The sequence below is a fragment of the Vipera ursinii genome (assembly GCF_947247035.1).
Source record: "Vipera ursinii genome assembly, chromosome: 1".
Lineage (NCBI taxonomy): Eukaryota > Metazoa > Chordata > Lepidosauria > Squamata > Viperidae > Vipera > Vipera ursinii.
This window is the reverse complement of record NC_139512.1, coordinates 325,320,005-325,335,313: the sequence shown is the minus strand read 5'-3', so window position 1 is coordinate 325,335,313 and position 15,309 is coordinate 325,320,005. Positions and strand designations below refer to the sequence as shown.

Genomic DNA, 15,309 nt, shown 5'->3' with positions numbered 1-15,309 from the left:
TATTTTTTTATTTTATTTTTATTTTAATTCCATTTATATCCCACCCTTCTCCGAAGACTCAGGGCGGCTTACAAACTTAGCAGTAGCCTTCATTCTATGTATATGCCTGCTTATTAGGGCTTTCACACACACACCCCAGCGTCATTATTACAAAGTCAGCTTAATTGCCCCCAACAATCTGGGTCCTCATTTTACCTACCTCAGAAGGATGGAAGGCTGAGTCAACCTTGAGCCTGGTGGGATGCGAACCTGCACTAATTGCAGGCAGCTGGTGTTACTTAAGGAGGCATTAGCCCACTGCTCCAACAAGGCTAGATAGATTTTTACTCCAAAAGCATTTTATTAAAATAAATTTGATAAAAAAAATCTGATTTAAATTAAAAAAATCATTGATTATTATCCACCCTGGTTCAATTAATGTATAAAAAACATTTCATTTTCACTGTGCTCTGCTTGAGAATTTGAAGAGCTTAAAAACTGTATTTTTAAGTGTATTGAAAATAACATATTTCCTCTTCCAGAGCTTACTTGAATAAAGATGTTGCTGTGTCTGAGGAGCTTGTTCAAAAATACAGCCATGTTGTGCTTGGTCATCTCAACAGCACAATTAAGGAACTCAGGCACCTCTTCCTCGTGGATGATTTGGTGGATTCTCTAAAGGTAAAATCTTAGCTTAAGAATTGTATAAGATGGAGAAACAGATGGGCTTGAGGAGCCATCTGAAAGTAAGGAGAACCAAGCAAGCTCTTGGATAAAACTCATCTGACTAGTCCTGAAAAAGTATCACTCAGCTACGCTCAAACATAAATAATAGATTCTTGACTTTAAAATAATAATAAGCTTTTGACTTTTTTAAAAAATACACATGCCTTATGTCAGACAACCCAAAATGTGAAACTGGCTCTGAGATAAATTAGCAAGCAGTTCCGCTGTTTATGGCTTTCTTGCAACTTGCTCTATATGGAATTAAAAGACAAAGAAACATTATGCTCTTTTGGGAAGATGATAGCTTTTGCATTAAATAAATTTAAATATGGACATTTATGGACCTGGCTGGATCAAAATACTTTTGAAGATAAACCAGAATTGTATAATATGTTATTTATACCAAGTTAGGCAATTTGTGAGTTGGGATAGCTTGCAGCCCACCAAAGCACCTTAACTTTGTACTGCTAATATGGTCAAGTTGCAGAACTGCTTTGTGCTTTAAGCAGATATTCCATATGGTGTAGTTTCATTATTATTTTTTCTTTCAGTTTGCAGTATTGATGTGGGTGTTTACCTATGTTGGTGCCTTGTTCAATGGTTTGACATTGCTGATATTAGGTGAGTTTGCCAAAATGAGGAACGTGTATAGTTAAAGATAAGATGGAAGCAAAACAGCACTCACCTAAACAGCAACACCTAAAAACAATTTTAAAAAATATAGCTGAGATTGTATAAGGTTGCCAGCTCCTGTTAAGATCTCAAGTGAAGATGCTAAATTTTTGTAAGATTTTGAAGTTAAAACTTGAAATCCCATAAAAGTACTTGTTAACACTTTAGAAATTTAAGGAAGAATAACTGAAACCTATTATTATTGGTGCTCTGTCATCATATGATGGTGTCCTGGGCTTACAAAAGTTATTGCCCTCAGACTGTAAATAGTAAGGAAAGGGTACAATCAGCATGAACAGGAAAAATACAGACTCCAGAAGCACATCAACTTTTGATGTGAACATAGTGATTAATATGTATATATCTGTTTATTGTCTTCTGAAAAAATAAGTACACCCCACTGAAATGTGTGATCTTTTCCAAAGGTCAATATGGTAATGGGCCTAAACATTCCAGTAAATCCACCTGTAAATGAAATGGAGGGTTCTGGAATAGCCAAGTCAAACCCAGATCTAGATTCACCAAGATGCTGTGGGGTGATTTGAAACAGGCTCTACATGCAAGGAATCCCTCAAACGTTGCACAGCTGGAAAAAAAATCTGCATGGAGTGGGAGAAAATTCCTCTTGGTTGGTGTCAGATATATCTAGACTGTTACTAGAAACCCTTACTCAGTTTGTTGTTGTATTGGAGCCAAGGGTGCACCTCCTTTTTCCCAAAAGGGTATGGCATTTATGTTAATTTTTGTTGAATAAATTATTGAAAGTCCATTTTGAATGAAGATAAAATATTGATATGGGGTATACATATTTTTTCACATCTATCCATCTGTAGTTACAGCTATGATTAGTACTTCACGTAAATTATCTGATTCCTAATTTATAACTTTCAGATGTTTTTCATATTTTTAAGTTTAAATCTATTTCTGTTCTTCCAGCACTGATATCACTTTTCAGTATTCCTATTATTTATGAGAAGCATCAGGTGAGTATGCAGTTGTGGCATGTTTATTGACAATATGATAATAAAATAACTAGTATATTAAGGATACAAAAAATACATTGTATGTGAAAGGATGAAGAGGATTCTTAGAGGACAGTGGCCTCTACTATTCTAAAGGACAGTGCTTGCATCACTGTTTTAGTTTTAGCAAAAGTTAAGTAAGATGTGAAAGGCCTTCCTAAATAGGATTATCCTATCTGGGCTGCAGAAATCCAAGCAGCCACTATTTAAAACAAACCATAACCCACTGTTATTATCTAGGCATCTTGAGTTTTGTGCCTCGGATGTGGTAGCCCTAGGATTGATATTAAAAGTAAAGAGGCCATATTCCTTTGATCTGAGAACAGCTTGAATCCTTTGGGAAATTCATCTGGTTTGGATTTCTTCTTTCAACATTAGGGATCCCTTTGCATTATAGTTTATTATAGCTGAGAAATGACGGCACTCCTTTCTTAAGTGAACTTAAAGTATTTTGTAACTAGTTGACATGTTTTACGTCAGAACTTTACAAAATAAGAGCAAGAATACTTTTCCCCAAGAACCCTATTTTTTCCAGTAATATATGTGTGTGTGTGTGTGTGTGTATGTGTGTGTGTGTGTGTGTGTGTGTGTGTAAATGAAAATATCTTCAGGCATTATTTAAAATGTATATTTATAACAAGATTTTGCACAGCCATAAACCTAAATATTTTTGTACAAAATACTAAATAAAAAGTAGTTAAAATATCACAATAATTCCATGCCTTTAAAATGGAAAAGGCTGATGAAATAGCATCATTTTTTTCTTTGGAAAATCTATTCAATATTTTTTTCAAATGTCAAAACATCACAGTTGAGGAGCAACCAAGAGTTAATATGCCAGAGTTCAAATGTGAATGACTGGGATTGAATAAACTAAGGCAGTTGTGGTAAACCTTCTAATGACCAGGAATCCATAATTTTTGGGTGTTCAAGGTGGGCTCAGCTATTTTTCTATTGTGGGTAATGTATTGAAGATTTTTAAGCTATAAACATGCTAAATCTATTCTAGGGCTTACACCTCAGTCTTTGGTAGATGAAGCGCAGAGACCCAGTTTGGCATAGTGGTTAAGGCATAAGACTAGAAACTGGGAGACTGTTCTGGTTCCACTTTATGCATAAAGCCATGTGGATGACTTTGGACCAATCACTCTTTCTTAGTCCTAGGAAGCAGGCAGAGGCAAACACTTATGAAAATGTTTCCAAGAAAACTGCAGGGACAGTCTAGGTGGTTACCATAAATCAAGATTGACTCTAGGGCAGACATGTCAAACTCGCGACGTCATGTGACGTCGCACAACGTATCGGAGCTTTTTCTCCATTGCCAGAAATGGGATGGGCGCAGTTTCCTGATGACGCGTCCGGCCTGTGGGCCGGCAATTTGACACCCCTGCTGTAGGGCACCCCAGATACTGTATTGTTTCCACTTGTGTAACTTCTTGTGGTTTGCTTGATTTCAACTTAATGTGATGCTAACCATTTCATGGTTTTTCATGATGTAGAAACCAAGTATTTTAAATGATTTTTTAACTTGTATTTCAGACTCAAATTGACCATTATGTGGAACTTGTAAACAAGAATGTCAAAGATGGAATGGCAAAGTAAGTTTACTGCATTCTTGGAGCTACAGGTAGTTCACAGGTTACAGTAGCAAATTGGAACCAGAATTTTCATTGCAAAACAGTGTGGTCATAAAGAGCAACATCATATGACCACATTGTTTAGCAACGACAGCCCAATTGCTGTCGTAAATCCCAGAACTTGGTGAGTCTTAAAGCAGGAAGAGCCCCACGTAAGGACTGTGGAAGGGTGCGTTTGGAGGTGTGCCGTGGGTGCAGGTAGGGGAGGTGTGCAGGTGTAGCCATCAACAGGTGCTACATAGTTGTGGCAGGTGGGGGGACATTGGCAGGTGGTTGTGCTGTGGGTGGGTGCACACTGTGGAGGGTAGGCAGGTGGTGCTATAGAGTATAGGAATTCCCTGAGATCTCTTACTCTTTAGCAGGGCTTCTTTGGAAAAAAGGTGGGGATGACTTATGGGAATGACTTGCAACTGGCTTCCCTTCTGGCTTTCCCATTGACTTTGCTGTGGGACAGGAGGGAAGATTGCAAATGACCACATGATTGCAGGACACTACAACCAATGTAAGTGCAAGCCAGTTGCTAAGTGCCCAAATCACAATCAAGTGAACATAGTGGTGCTACGATGGCTGGAACTTCAGGAAGTGGTTGCAGGTACCACTCGTTCAGCTTCATTGCAACTTTGGTTACTGAGCAAGTGGTTGCAACTCCGGGACCACCTGTAGTTTCCAAAGTAATTGATAGCCTTAGACAAGACTATAAAATAGTAAGTATATTCATATATAGTCGTGACTATGATCACATGATCTGCCTGGATCCATTTTCTTTGCAGTCACTAAGTTGGGAACAAGAGATGCCAACAGAATACTTCTTTGACATGTAAAGCACTTTGAAGTGTTGTTAAGGGGATAATTAATGCATTAGATTGTAAGCAGTTGGATTTTCTTGTACAGTTGTTTGGAAAACAAGGTGTGACTTTTTTTGAACTCTGGGTTTTTTCCCTACAGGGTTCAAGCTAAAATTCCTGGACTGAAGCGCAAGACTGAATGAAATCAAGAAGCAACTTTTATTAAAACAAATCATCTTTTAAATGGGGATGGGGGGCATATTCATTTGGATTACATAGGGAGGGTCAGGGAATAGCAAGCCTTGACACTGCAGTGCAGTTTCACAGATCTTTATTATTAGGAACAGTGTTTCAGAGGGAGGAAAATAACCTGTTCTTGACTGCTGTGTATGTCCATCCTAAGTATTGTAAGCTGCTACATATGGATTTAGATCTAATCCTGTTTGCTTCTCCCATATGCAGCACAGGTTAACATAACGAGTTGGAGAGCTGTACATTTTATGCTTTGGCCAAGATAGTCTTGTCGTGTTTCAAGAGGGGTTAGTGTATGGAAAACATTTCCTTTAGCACTGTCTCTGGTTTGTGTTGATTGATTGCAGATTTTCTAAAATGAAATGTTTAGAATATGCCATTAATGCAAGCTTGAAATGTCTTGCCTTTTTGGTATCAAGTTTAGCTGTACTGTGCTTTTAATTCTACTATTTTATCAATTGCCAATATAAAATAAAATATATAGTGTGTCACAGCTGCTTAGGATGTCCAGCTCCTCCATAGTGGTTGAAATACTAGATAAATGAAGTTTTTTTGAGCTCCTTAATATATAAGCTTAAATTCTGAAAACTAGTACCTATTAAATAAAACCAACTCTGCACATTACAGTTTCTGCCATATCCTTTGCTGCACAAACTCCTATAGTCTATTTTAAGTAAACAAGTTTACAGTTCTCAAACTTTGAATCTGTGGAATGAATTTCTGATGGTGTGATCCTCAGATCCTTACAGGCAGAACAAGGAACCCCCAGCATGCTTGTTTTCCATTGTGCTTGGAATCCTCAGCATCTGTGCATGGGTCAGTGGATTGTACCCCGATGCTGCAAATGCCATTTGGATATTTCAAATACATGTGGGGGTTTAAGCTGTATTGAACTACGTTTGTGGGATGCATTGTGAAATGTAAAAAGAAAATTTTGAGTAATCAATAAAGTGTATGGACTCATATGATGTGTAAATGTGATTGCACTTAACATGGTTTATCATCATGCTTCACAACTCAGCGTATGAACAATTATCACTAAAAATGGTTGTGATTTATACCCAACATTAGGAATTTTGTTGACGTGATTGACATGCATACACACATTACTGCTTGATTTTCTAGTTTAAGCCATAGTTACAGTCTAGTTTAATACCACCTTAATTCTTAATGGATTTTGCTATGTATACCGTAAATTTTAGTATGACACACCAAATGTAGTATCCCAACCAAAATGAAGCAGCAAACTAAGTGTAGTTTTACATGATGCAATTTTATCCATTTGGGGAACTTATTCAACTATATTAATATGTATCTAATATTACTGTCATGCTGGTTTTTTAAATAACAATTCTAAGGAAAATGGTAAAATATTAAGGTATTTTAAAAGCTTTTCCCTGGAACAAGTCAACCACTAATATTTTGCTCTTTTCCGCAAGAAGTATACTGTTCTTTCCAGTATGCTGGATGTTCCCAAAGAATATGTGGCATCAGTTTTCAAATAAAGCTTTTACTGAATCATTTCAAAAATAAATTCATGCAGTACTATTTTAATTTACATTATAATACAGCATCTAATTTAAGCATAAACAAAATTTCTTCCACACACACATATATTATCTTCAATATTCTTGCACAATTTGACTACAACAGCTCATTCTGTTACAGATTCAAGATGCACTCCATATGAAAGGCCAACAGAGGCAAACAAGGTGACCACCTGACATCACCAGATGGCTATGGTTACACTGGCTAAAACTGGAAACTTTCCTTATGAAGAACAAAGAAATAAGACTGCATAAGACATATGTATGAAATAAAGGAGTATAAGGCATTTAACATATTGCATTAATCAAATAACACACACACGCACAAGCAGTCCATTAAATTTACAGAAGCACTTTTGTGTTGTATACATTGAGATTATTACACCAGAAACATGCCCCCTTTCCCCTTTTTATCAGTTCTACAATGAATTTGTTCCCTTTTAAATAACATTTTAATCAGTATCTTCAATCCGATTCCTTTAACCTTCAATGCAGACTATTGTGCAATAAACTAATGCTACAAAGAACTGAATCTAGGATTGTTTTACTGCATGAGTTAACTAAGTTGTACTGGACAAGATCAAAAGCCATCTTAGTCCAGCATCTATTTCCCATGGTCTTTGAGAACCACAAGCAGGATATAAACTCAATAGTACATTCCTGCCTACCGTCAGTAGTTGCATTCAAGTGTGAGGCAGGTTGCCTATGATATTGAAATTAAAAGTATCCTGATCATTAGCTAGTGAAAAACTGCAGGCTTCAGCAATTTCAATAAGCTCCTCAAGTTCCACAGTTATATGGTCCCCTACCACCACAGAGGTGTATGGTTGCCAATTTATCACTGGACTGTAAGAAAAACATGCCCCTGAACCACTTCATGAAGGATTTTTTCCCCCCCTTGAAGTTAAAATGCCATCTTGGCTATTGCTTGGCTGGATAAAAGGTTTTGAAAAATGTACCTAATGGGAAGGAAAGGAAGGGTATTTATTCATTTTTCATTTCATTCTATCACTTCTCTGAAGTCCTAATTTCCAAATGGAGTGTCAAACTGACTTGACCGTTATTTTTAATTTCTGCCTTGTACCTTTACTCTTTGCTGTTGATATTAAGAGAGAAGGCTGAAATTTAGTAAAAATAAATAAAAAAACGAACATGGTGACATTTAGGGGAAAAAGTTGACTTTGTCAGCCCTCGTCTGTAGATTTTAGCACCATGAGCAGAAAGTAGGCAATGGCAGGAGACGATGTTATATCCTGCAGTATCTGAAAAGTTTTCAAAAGGCACTTTGTAGAAAAATGGCAAAAAGAATTCCATCTAATACACTTAATGGAAGAGGGGAGAAAGCATTGCTAATTAATTCATTTTTTAAAAAAACATTAGCCACAAACCAAAGCCTGCTTTATCATAATGTATCCTGTCTCTAATATGCTTTAGGAATGACAGAACAAGTTTAAGAAATAAGAAAGCTTGTCTTCCCTATTTTCACACTGAACTCTCATTTTTTAAGACTGCTGAAGCCTTATCTCTACAATAGACTGAGTCAGGGGTCCCAAATCCATGGCTCTTGAAATAATTCGGTGTGTCCCATTACTTAAGACCTTGCAACCCGAGGTCAGGGACCTATGTACAGATGGGTATGCAGGCACCAAAACGACTCATTTCAAACCAACCTTATAGTTTTCTTGGCAACAACTGAGCCTGGTTGGTTGGGCTGTGCAATCCGTGCTCCAATGCCTATTACACTGGCAGCACCGGCTCCAAGAACACATGGTCTGAGGCAGCACTGAGATCTCCAGGGGGCTGGAATGGAGAAGGTTGGAGAAGGGGGCCTGGGCTGGCTGCCTTGCTGTGAGAGTTCCTATGCCAAGCAAGGCATCAACCAACAAGTGGAGGAGAGTTTGGCCAGTTGAAAGACAAACAGGCAATAGGACAAAAGTGGTGGTGAATGAAGAAAAGTTGAAAGAAAGAGAAGCCTGCTCAATAAAAAGAAAAGAAGAATTTTGGCTGCTCTTGATGGGAGGGGGCATGACGGCTCAGGGATTAAGACACTGGGCTTATCAGCTGGAAAGCTGACAGTTTGAGACCCGAGTGCCGCACAATGGGATGAGCTCCCGTCACCCCAACTCCTGCCAGCCTAGTAGTTTGAAAGCATGCAAATGAGAGTACATAAATAGGTAAATAGGTACTGCTTCAGCACAAACGTTACTGCGTTCAGTATTTTCATGCTGGCCACATGATGAGGAAAGTGTCTCTCATGCAATGCAGGCTCCCTCAGCAAAGATGAGCATCGCCCCTTTGAGTCAGTCATGACTGGACAGGGGAAACCTTTAAACCTTAAGCCTTTAGTGGGATGGGGCTAGCCCTAGCTGATACTGTTCTTAAAATAGCTGTCTTGCAAGTAACTTTGCTTTGTAATAAAGTTTGATTTAAAAGCACATTATATTTATGTTATATGACATATGTGATACTTTTCATTTTGGACTTAATTCATGCACAGAAAGTTTTTAGTCTTGTGGCCGTCAGCCTAAGACTCACGTGGCACTTGTGACAATTTGAGTTTGAGACCCTGATCTTGGCATTGTATTCCTGAATATTTAATTTGGCAAGAGAGTTTTTAGTATATATTAGAATAATTAAAGTCAGTACCAAATTATGTAATATTTGATTTCCCCATGGTTGCATATATTGGGATATATTACATAGTCTAATTGTGTCTTTCATAAATAATAAATAGTTTGTAATCCCAGCCATACTGAGATCTTGAACGGTCTACATGCATTTACTGTTTGGCACTGAAATGGCAGTGGTGACAAGAATGATCCAGTAGAGTTGTGACCTTTAAAGACATCGCCATACAAATATACTGAAGAAGAAGAAAAATAACACGTTATTACAAATAAACACAGATGTGGCTAAAATTGTATTGCAAGCTTGTTCTCCACCCATCCACCCCCATAATTCACCACATTTAAAACAAGAAATGCCAACTAACAAGAATTAGTTTCCCACTACTGCCACACACAGATAATTTTTACAAAGACCATGACATGAATATAATGTCAAATGCGTGTGCCTGCCCCCATCAGAATTCCTTACAGTGAACTTTAAGCATCTATTGCAGCTTAATAAAAGACAGCTAGAGAAGCTAAAATACATGGAGTAAATGGAGGTTTTCTATTCTAAATAGATGGAATTAATTGCTTGCGTTTTACATATTCTTGATCTGGAGACCCCCTGTAATAAACCAGATTAAGCAAACTGCCATTTTATAGACTAAGAATTGGTAAATGAAAGAGGGGATACCTTTAATTTATTTGGGTTTACAAATAAATTGTACATGGTGGGTGCAACCTTCTATTCTATGTAGATCACTGAACAGAGAGGAAAAACTAACCACCTTCTGCCAAAACAAGTGCATGGGCTATGTATCCCGATGGATTCTGTATAACAGGGTCCTTGATGCAAGTGAGCCTCAATTCTGTAATTTTGGGGGCAGTGCAGTATTCCATTCACTTGGTTGAATAAAATACATGCCTCTCAATTATTTTTTCCACCCTATTTGTTCTCTTTTTTCTCACAGAAGCTATGAGGAGGTGTTCTAAAAGATGAATAGCTTCAGCTCTTCTGTAACTAACCATGCTCTATTATAGCAGTCATTTAGTTGTCAAACTAGTCTTCTGAAAAGTACAAAAAGGACCTCAGTTGTAAGTAGTTGTTCAAAAAGATGAGTGAATCAGACTTTTTATTTGGTAACAAACCACGAAGAAAATAAAAATATGGGGATACTGCCTTGCTAGCAATCCAGCAGAAGCAGTTGACAACCCATATTCTCTGTAACCCATTACACATTACCCAGAAAGGTTTTACTACGGTGGTTTTCTTTGAACCACCATAGGTAACAGAAAAAAGTTGCAGACTTTTCACAGCAAAGATTCAGAAGAATCTGTGTATCTTTTTTAAAATCACTTCTAACTATATTTATATTTGGCTATATTTTGATTTTGTACTTTTCCCTCAAGGAACTCAAGTTATGACTGAACTCAGCATCATAACAGCCCTCAGGAGAATGACATGATGATATTATTAAGACTTCTTAGTTAGGTGCAGATGAAGGTGAACCAGAGCTTGGCTTTCTCCCATTCAGCTCAAAATCTCCAGTCACACCATTTAACTAACTAAATGTTACACAATGCAAAATCTTACCTGCAGTCATTTCCTCCTGTGCTGATAACATACTTGTCATCATGAGAAAAGCGTATGTTGGTGATGTGTGCAGAATGACCAAAGTAACGCTTATGTTTGGCCTGTCAGGAAAAGAAACAATTTCTGGCACTGGACACAGTGTTACTTCACTTACAAATAGCCAGCCATATCTCCTTGCCACTAGAAGATACAGGTTGATCTCAGCTACTGATCAACCAAATGGTTTTCACACTGACAAACATATACCAAAAAGGCAAAACAAGCTCACTTACAAATTTTTCAGTACATGGAAAATCAAAGAGTTTGACTAGCCCGAAGTCATCTCCAGAGACAATGTTCAAGCCAGCATGGGTCACACAGGCACAGTTGACATCTGCCTTATCTGCGTTTCGGGGCCAAATACCAATGACTTCATCCCCAAGGATACTGCTCCAAAGGAGAAAAATCAACTAATTAGTGAGGACATGACAGTAAAATGTCTTTGGGAGTATAAAGGTAAAGGGTAAAGGTAAAGGTTCCCCCGCACATGTGTGCTAGTCGTTTCCGACTCTAGGGGCCGGTGCTCATCTCCGTTTCAAAGCCAAAGAGCCAGCGCTTGTCTGAGGACATCTCCGTGGTCATATGGCCGGCATGACTAGACGCCAAAGGCGCACGGAACGCTGTTACCTTCCCACCGTAGTGGTCCCTATTTTTCTACTTGCATTTTTACGTGCTTTCGAACTGCTAGGTTGGCAGAAGCTGGGACGAGTAACAGGCGCTCACTCTGTTACGCGGCACTCGGGATTCGACCCGCCAAACTGCCGACCTTCTGATCGACAAGCTCAACGTCCTAACCCACTGAGCCACCGCGTCCCTATATGGGAGTATAGGATATATAAAAAAGTATTTTTAAATAACATACTTTGGGCACTGTTGAAAGAATGGAATGGAATGCCTGTAGCAAATTCAAGAGGAGAGGGGCATTTTCTAAGTGTCACTATTCTAAGTGGATTAGTCTCTCACTATCTGCTCACTTAACCTGCATTCTTGTCATTGCCTGATGATTTTTTTTCGTCTCTCAAGAGGTGGTGGTCTCCCCTTTAAGGGATGTGCTCTAGTGGAAGATAGACAGTCATCTGTCAGGAACTGATTCATTTGGATTCCAACCTAAGCAGATGATCAGACTGAATGGCCTAAGTAGCCTCTCCCAATTCTGATATGATGATGTACGTTTATGCTCCTTGAATAGAGCTTTGTGCTACATCACCTTGTCCAGGTGGCCCAGGTGATCTTTCCAATAAATGCTGTATCTGTCACTTGCTTTCCTAGTGGCACCTCATGGACTTGTCGTTTGTAGGCACCAGTTGATACCTAAGAAAGGAAATGAATCAAAATGATCATATGGACAGTGCTGAAATACTGTATATAGTTCTTCCAAAATCATTCCAGAGTGATAATTTTTGGTTCTCCTTGCATATTTTATTATATAAAATGTTAAAAGGTCTAACTGAACAGTGTTAGACTGTTCATAAATATTCATGGCAAATTTAGAATATATATGCTTGATTTATGAAACTACTTCTCATACTTCCAGCAAATCAGAGCCTATAAATTTGTCTCATTTGACATTTTAAAAATCTGAGTCAGTTTATAAGTCAATCTAAACATAATAGTTATGGCTCTTTATATCTCAATTTAAGTTCATTTCTGTCTCTGCCAGTTCTTCCTTCCTGATGCTTACTGTTCTGGAATATCAGTATCATAAACGAGAGGAATAGGAAGGGGTTATGAAATTTAAGATGTGTACCTCCTGCTCTTCTCGACCTGAGGTATGAATTCTTGTTTGGATCAGGAAGGTTGTTTGTTAACTGAAAGAAAAAACTTTACCTGAATGTATTTGCCATCTGCTGAAAAATCCATCTGAATGACAAAACTTGGGATGTCTTTGCAATAGCCAATTCTATTCAAGGTGGTGCCTTGTGTGAGGTCATAAAAGTCGACAGTATGTTCTTGTGAACCCACTGCCAAAAACTGGTTATCCAGGCTGATTCTAGAAAACAACAAAACAAAAAGAAGGTTCTAGACTAGAGCTTTCTGAGATGACAGTGATATTAAAAAAATAAAATGCAATTCACTAAAATACAATCTGGATAAAATCATATCTGATAAAATCATATAAAATACAAATTTAAAACACCATATAAATAGGCAGTAGCACAGTGGTCATGCAAAACATAAGAATTAAATTACAGTTAAAAGTCAATTAAAAATTGTGGGAAAATAGAAAGGTTTTCACGTGGTACCAAAATGAAGGTGCTAATGGGTATAAGTCTCAATGGGGAAGCCATTCCATTAATGGGGCACCACCATAGAAAATGCTCTTCAATGTGTAGAAGCTCACATCACCTCATGTTTATGAAGAAGCCTGGAGGAGGGCCTCATTTAGTATCTTAAGTTCTATTTAGGTACACACCGAAGAAAACACTTCTTCAGGTAATCATTAACCATTACACGAAATGAGCCATAGTTGTACGTTCATTCTGAAAGCATTTCATGTAATGCTCTGAATTTTTAGAAGTAGATAAGAGTCAAAGAGCATCTCTGTGTTCCTGAAAAGAAAAAGCTGCACCCCACTGCCCCTTTCTGGTTAGTAAGGCATGATGAGTGAGAAGTCAGTGCCAATGGATCTGGACTTTCAGCACAATATTTTTTTTGCCACTTCTTGGAGCTCCCCAAGATTGTACCACTAAATCATGGCAATTCAATTGTTTTGCTGTTTTTACTGTTAATCTCTCAATCCTGCCCTCTCATAGGCTGCAGAGTCTAATCTTGTCTTTCCAAACATAAGGCCATTACAGTCTTTGCTAAAAAGAAATACAATAAAAAGGGCAACGCTTGCCGCCAAATAGTAGTTTTGCCTCTGTTCTAATGCAGGCTTTCCCACCACTGCTGTTCCAAACAGCCCAGAAAGCTTCACATAAGCTTGTGGAACTAGCAAAGGGCTGTACAAATGACACTGAGGAGAATGTTTCTTATCCATAGGCAGGATAACTGGGAAATATCCAAATGTAATTTTAATACCCATTATCAATCTAGAACTTTTATTTATTCAACCCAAAATATGCTTATTTTGAAATTCTACTACTGAAGTGAGAGGGTTTTATTTTTTTACAGTCCTCCCCCTCCCCCTCCCCCTAACCCTAACCCTAACCCTGATAGTATACAACTTTGTGCTTTTCTCCACAGTTCTTTGCAGTTCCAAGATTTGCTATTGCAAAGGACAGGATGGGGATTTTTTCATCTTTTACATTGCCTAAAGATTTCCCTCCCTTCCTCCATTTATAGATAGAATCATAAAGCTATGCAGTTCAAACAATATGTCTCCGGGCTCACGTTGGATGAGTTTGGCTCACTGCTTAGAATTCTGGGGGAAGAGAAGTACTCTTAAGACCTTGTTCTCTGTGTGAGTTATCTTTTCTTGCTGATGTAATCTCAGCTAGAATATTTTCAGTGCAGCCACTTCAGCCATTAAGCTGCAAGCCACTATCAAATGGCACGAAGCCAAGAACATCAGCAGTGATGGAATAAATAGACACACTTCTGCTCTTTCTCTTTCAAGCATTATCTACTTTGCCTGCTAAAATACCTGATATCCTGGATAGCAGATTTTCTATCCCTTTTTTTGCCCCAAACTTTAAGACTGTTGACAAGTAAAATAATAAACTCTCCATTCTTCATGCCAATAGCAACCATCTCGCCATCTGGACTGTAGGCAGCACATCTTGCAGCGTGGCCCAGATTAACTTTATTCAGAAGTTTCTGCAGGACAGAAATGATGGTATTTGGTTACAGTGGCTCACATTATTTATAATTTGTATTCTTTTGCTTTAGAATTAAAACGTCTCATAGCACTCACTCTCTCTCTCTCTCTCTCTCACACACACACACACAGAGGGAGAGAGAGAGAGAGGGAGAGAGAGAGGGAGGGAGGGAAGGAGGGAGGGAGGGAGAGAGAGAGAGAAGCTAAATGCAAGGGGGAGTGGCTATATTGTAAATGTTTGAAACAACTAGAAAGGATTGGGCATGAGTATGAAACTAAGATCCTCCCTGTGTCTTGGAGTTAACAGTGGGAGAACTGAAACTCACTTTGGATGAGATGGTATTGCCACTGAATTTGCAGCCTAGGCTTGATGATTGGGAGATTTGACTTATTAAGACAAGGTTGTATTTCCCCTTCAGGATCAGATTCATAATTTGGGAGTCCTTTTGGATCCAGCATTGGTACTGGTCAGTCATAGTAAATTGATGCCAGCAGGAGACATTTATTAGCTTTAGTGATAGATTTGGTGCACCCATTCCTAGAGTTCAGAGATGTAGCAAATGCACTGATCACACAAGATGATTTGGAAACTGCAATTGGTCCAGAATGCAGCTGTGCGGACAAGTCATATTGCTCCCACAGGTTCAAACGGCTGTTTCTTACTGTTTAAGGTACCCACAATGGTCT

At 38.3% G+C, this 15,309-nt stretch overlaps 2 protein-coding genes across 5 annotated transcripts in view; one reads left to right on the top strand and one right to left on the bottom strand.

Annotated features, from left to right (window-relative positions):
- Window positions 1-6,005, top strand: part of RTN4 (reticulon 4) — a 42,273-nt gene extending 36,268 nt beyond the window's left edge. For all 4 annotated transcript variants that reach the window (XM_083350707.1, XM_083350704.1, XM_083350705.1 and 1 more), the window contains 5 exons: window positions 522-660; window positions 1,257-1,326; window positions 2,314-2,360; window positions 3,939-3,997; window positions 4,982-6,005. In XM_083350707.1, coding sequence (XP_083206833.1) covers window positions 522-660; window positions 1,257-1,326; window positions 2,314-2,360; window positions 3,939-3,997; window positions 4,982-5,024 — 358 coding nt within the window. In that variant the 3' untranslated portion in view covers window positions 5,025-6,005. The remainder of the gene's footprint in view (window positions 1-521; window positions 661-1,256; window positions 1,327-2,313; window positions 2,361-3,938; window positions 3,998-4,981) is intronic.
- A 3,117-nt stretch (window positions 6,006-9,122) lies between these two features.
- EML6 (EMAP like 6) overlaps window positions 9,123-15,309 on the bottom strand; it is a gene marked incomplete at its 5' end in the record, with an annotated part of 120,032 nt that continues 113,845 nt past the window's right edge. Inside the window, 6 exons of the mRNA XM_083359189.1 lie at window positions 9,123-9,483; window positions 10,824-10,924; window positions 11,096-11,249; window positions 12,070-12,173; window positions 12,690-12,852; window positions 14,449-14,621. Coding sequence (XP_083215315.1) covers window positions 9,459-9,483; window positions 10,824-10,924; window positions 11,096-11,249; window positions 12,070-12,173; window positions 12,690-12,852; window positions 14,449-14,621 — 720 coding nt within the window. The 3' untranslated portion in view covers window positions 9,123-9,458. The remainder of the gene's footprint in view (window positions 9,484-10,823; window positions 10,925-11,095; window positions 11,250-12,069; window positions 12,174-12,689; window positions 12,853-14,448; window positions 14,622-15,309) is intronic.